This window comes from Camellia sinensis, chromosome 14 (genome assembly GCF_055761805.1).
Source record: "Camellia sinensis isolate YWXY chromosome 14, ASM5576180v1, whole genome shotgun sequence".
In the NCBI taxonomy this organism is placed as follows: Eukaryota; Viridiplantae; Streptophyta; class Magnoliopsida; order Ericales; family Theaceae; genus Camellia; species Camellia sinensis.
Genome location: NC_138974.1, coordinates 38,329,810 through 38,331,318, shown reverse-complemented (window position 1 = coordinate 38,331,318; position 1,509 = coordinate 38,329,810). Strand labels below are relative to the sequence as shown.

At 47.9% G+C, this 1,509-nt stretch overlaps 1 protein-coding gene across 1 annotated transcript; it reads left to right on the top strand.

Annotated features, from left to right (window-relative positions):
* Positions 1-698: 698 nt before the first annotated feature.
* Positions 699-1,250, top strand: LOC145806922 (uncharacterized). The gene has a single exon (XM_082904780.1). It carries the CDS (start codon positions 699-701, stop codon positions 1,248-1,250), a length of 552 nt encoding a protein of 183 aa, XP_082760906.1.
* Positions 1,251-1,509: the final 259 nt, after the last annotated feature.

Below are 1,509 nucleotides of genomic sequence, written 5' to 3'. Positions count from 1 at the left end.
AGGAAAATGTTTGCAGTGAACAATTAGCTATGCTATACTTCAAGCAAGGCCTACCTCCTTCGCACAAGCTAAGGCAGTCGTTGACGAAATGACCTACCTCCACCATGAAGGATTTGAGGGCCCGAATAGAGCAACAAGCTCGTGTGGAAGATGACGCTGCTTCAGTACATGTTGTGATTGCTAAAGAAGAAGTCACGCCGCCCCGACCACCTAGGACTAAGCAGCCTAGGAGGGATAAGCAACGCAAGAACTATGGCCAAAAGAACCGCACTATAGTGGAAAACGAAAAGGAAAGGGCCAAGTCTTATGAAGGCATCACTACCATCTTCAAGGAGCCAATATACAGGCTCATCGAGAAACTTAAAGGGGAAGCCTTCTTTGTCTGGCCCGCTAAGATGCCTAGAGACCCTGCTCAGCGCAATCAGACACTGCGTTGCACCTATCATCGAGAGAAGGGACACAAGACGCAAAATTATAGAGCTCTCAAACAACACTTAGAGGACTTAGTTACGACGGGACACCTCCAACAATAGATAGACATTGATAAGACGAGGGAAAAACAAGGTCAAGACCAAGCCCCTCCTGAAGAGAACCATGCCCCGAGGCTGGTCATCAACGTTATCCATGAAATGACTGACCCCGAAAGGGAAAACACCCTTCGAGGAGAAATCTAACAAGCCACCCACCTTCAACAGGTAATGTCGGTAGGACCTCCTCCCAAAAAGTCCAAGACAGAAGCCTGGCCTTCTCGATTCAACGTCGTGTTCACCAAGAAGGACCTAGAGAGAATCCAAAACCCTCATACCGATGCCGTCATCGTTACAGATGGTGTGACCAACAAGTTCTATGTGAAACAAGTCTTGATTGACCAAGGGAGCGCCGCAGACATCATGTATTATGAGCTTTTCAAGAAACTTGGCATCAGTAAGCAACACCTGACACCTACTATCTCCCCCTTAGTTGGCTTCAACTCGCAAACAGAATGGCCGCTCGGCCAAATAACTCTGTCTATCATAGTTAAGTCCAAGGTAGTCTCTGTTGACTTCTTGGTGGTAAACACCCCATCTCCCTACAATGCTATCCTTGGCCGACCTTGGATTCACCAGATGGAGGCAGTCTCTTCCACCTATCACCAACTCGTTCGCTTTCCAACCAAGTATGGAGTAGAGGAGATTCACGAAGACCAAGTGGCGGCCAAACACTGCTTCATTGCCGCCATGAAAACCAAACAAGCCTGCGACCAAGTGTAGATGGTAGAAGTACTTGACCAGCCAGTTTTGGAAGACGTCGGTGGAGTGCCAACCGAGAAGATGGTAGAAGACCTAGAGACGGTCTTGGTAGAAGAAAGAAACCTAGACAAGTTCTTTCTGCTCGGCGCTTCCCTTACTGATGGAGAGAAAGAGCAATTATTGGCTCTACTCCGTAAAAACATCGAAGTGTTCGCCTGGTCGGCCTACGACACTCTTGGATTGGACCCTAATTATGCTTGTCATTGACTCAACATCCAAT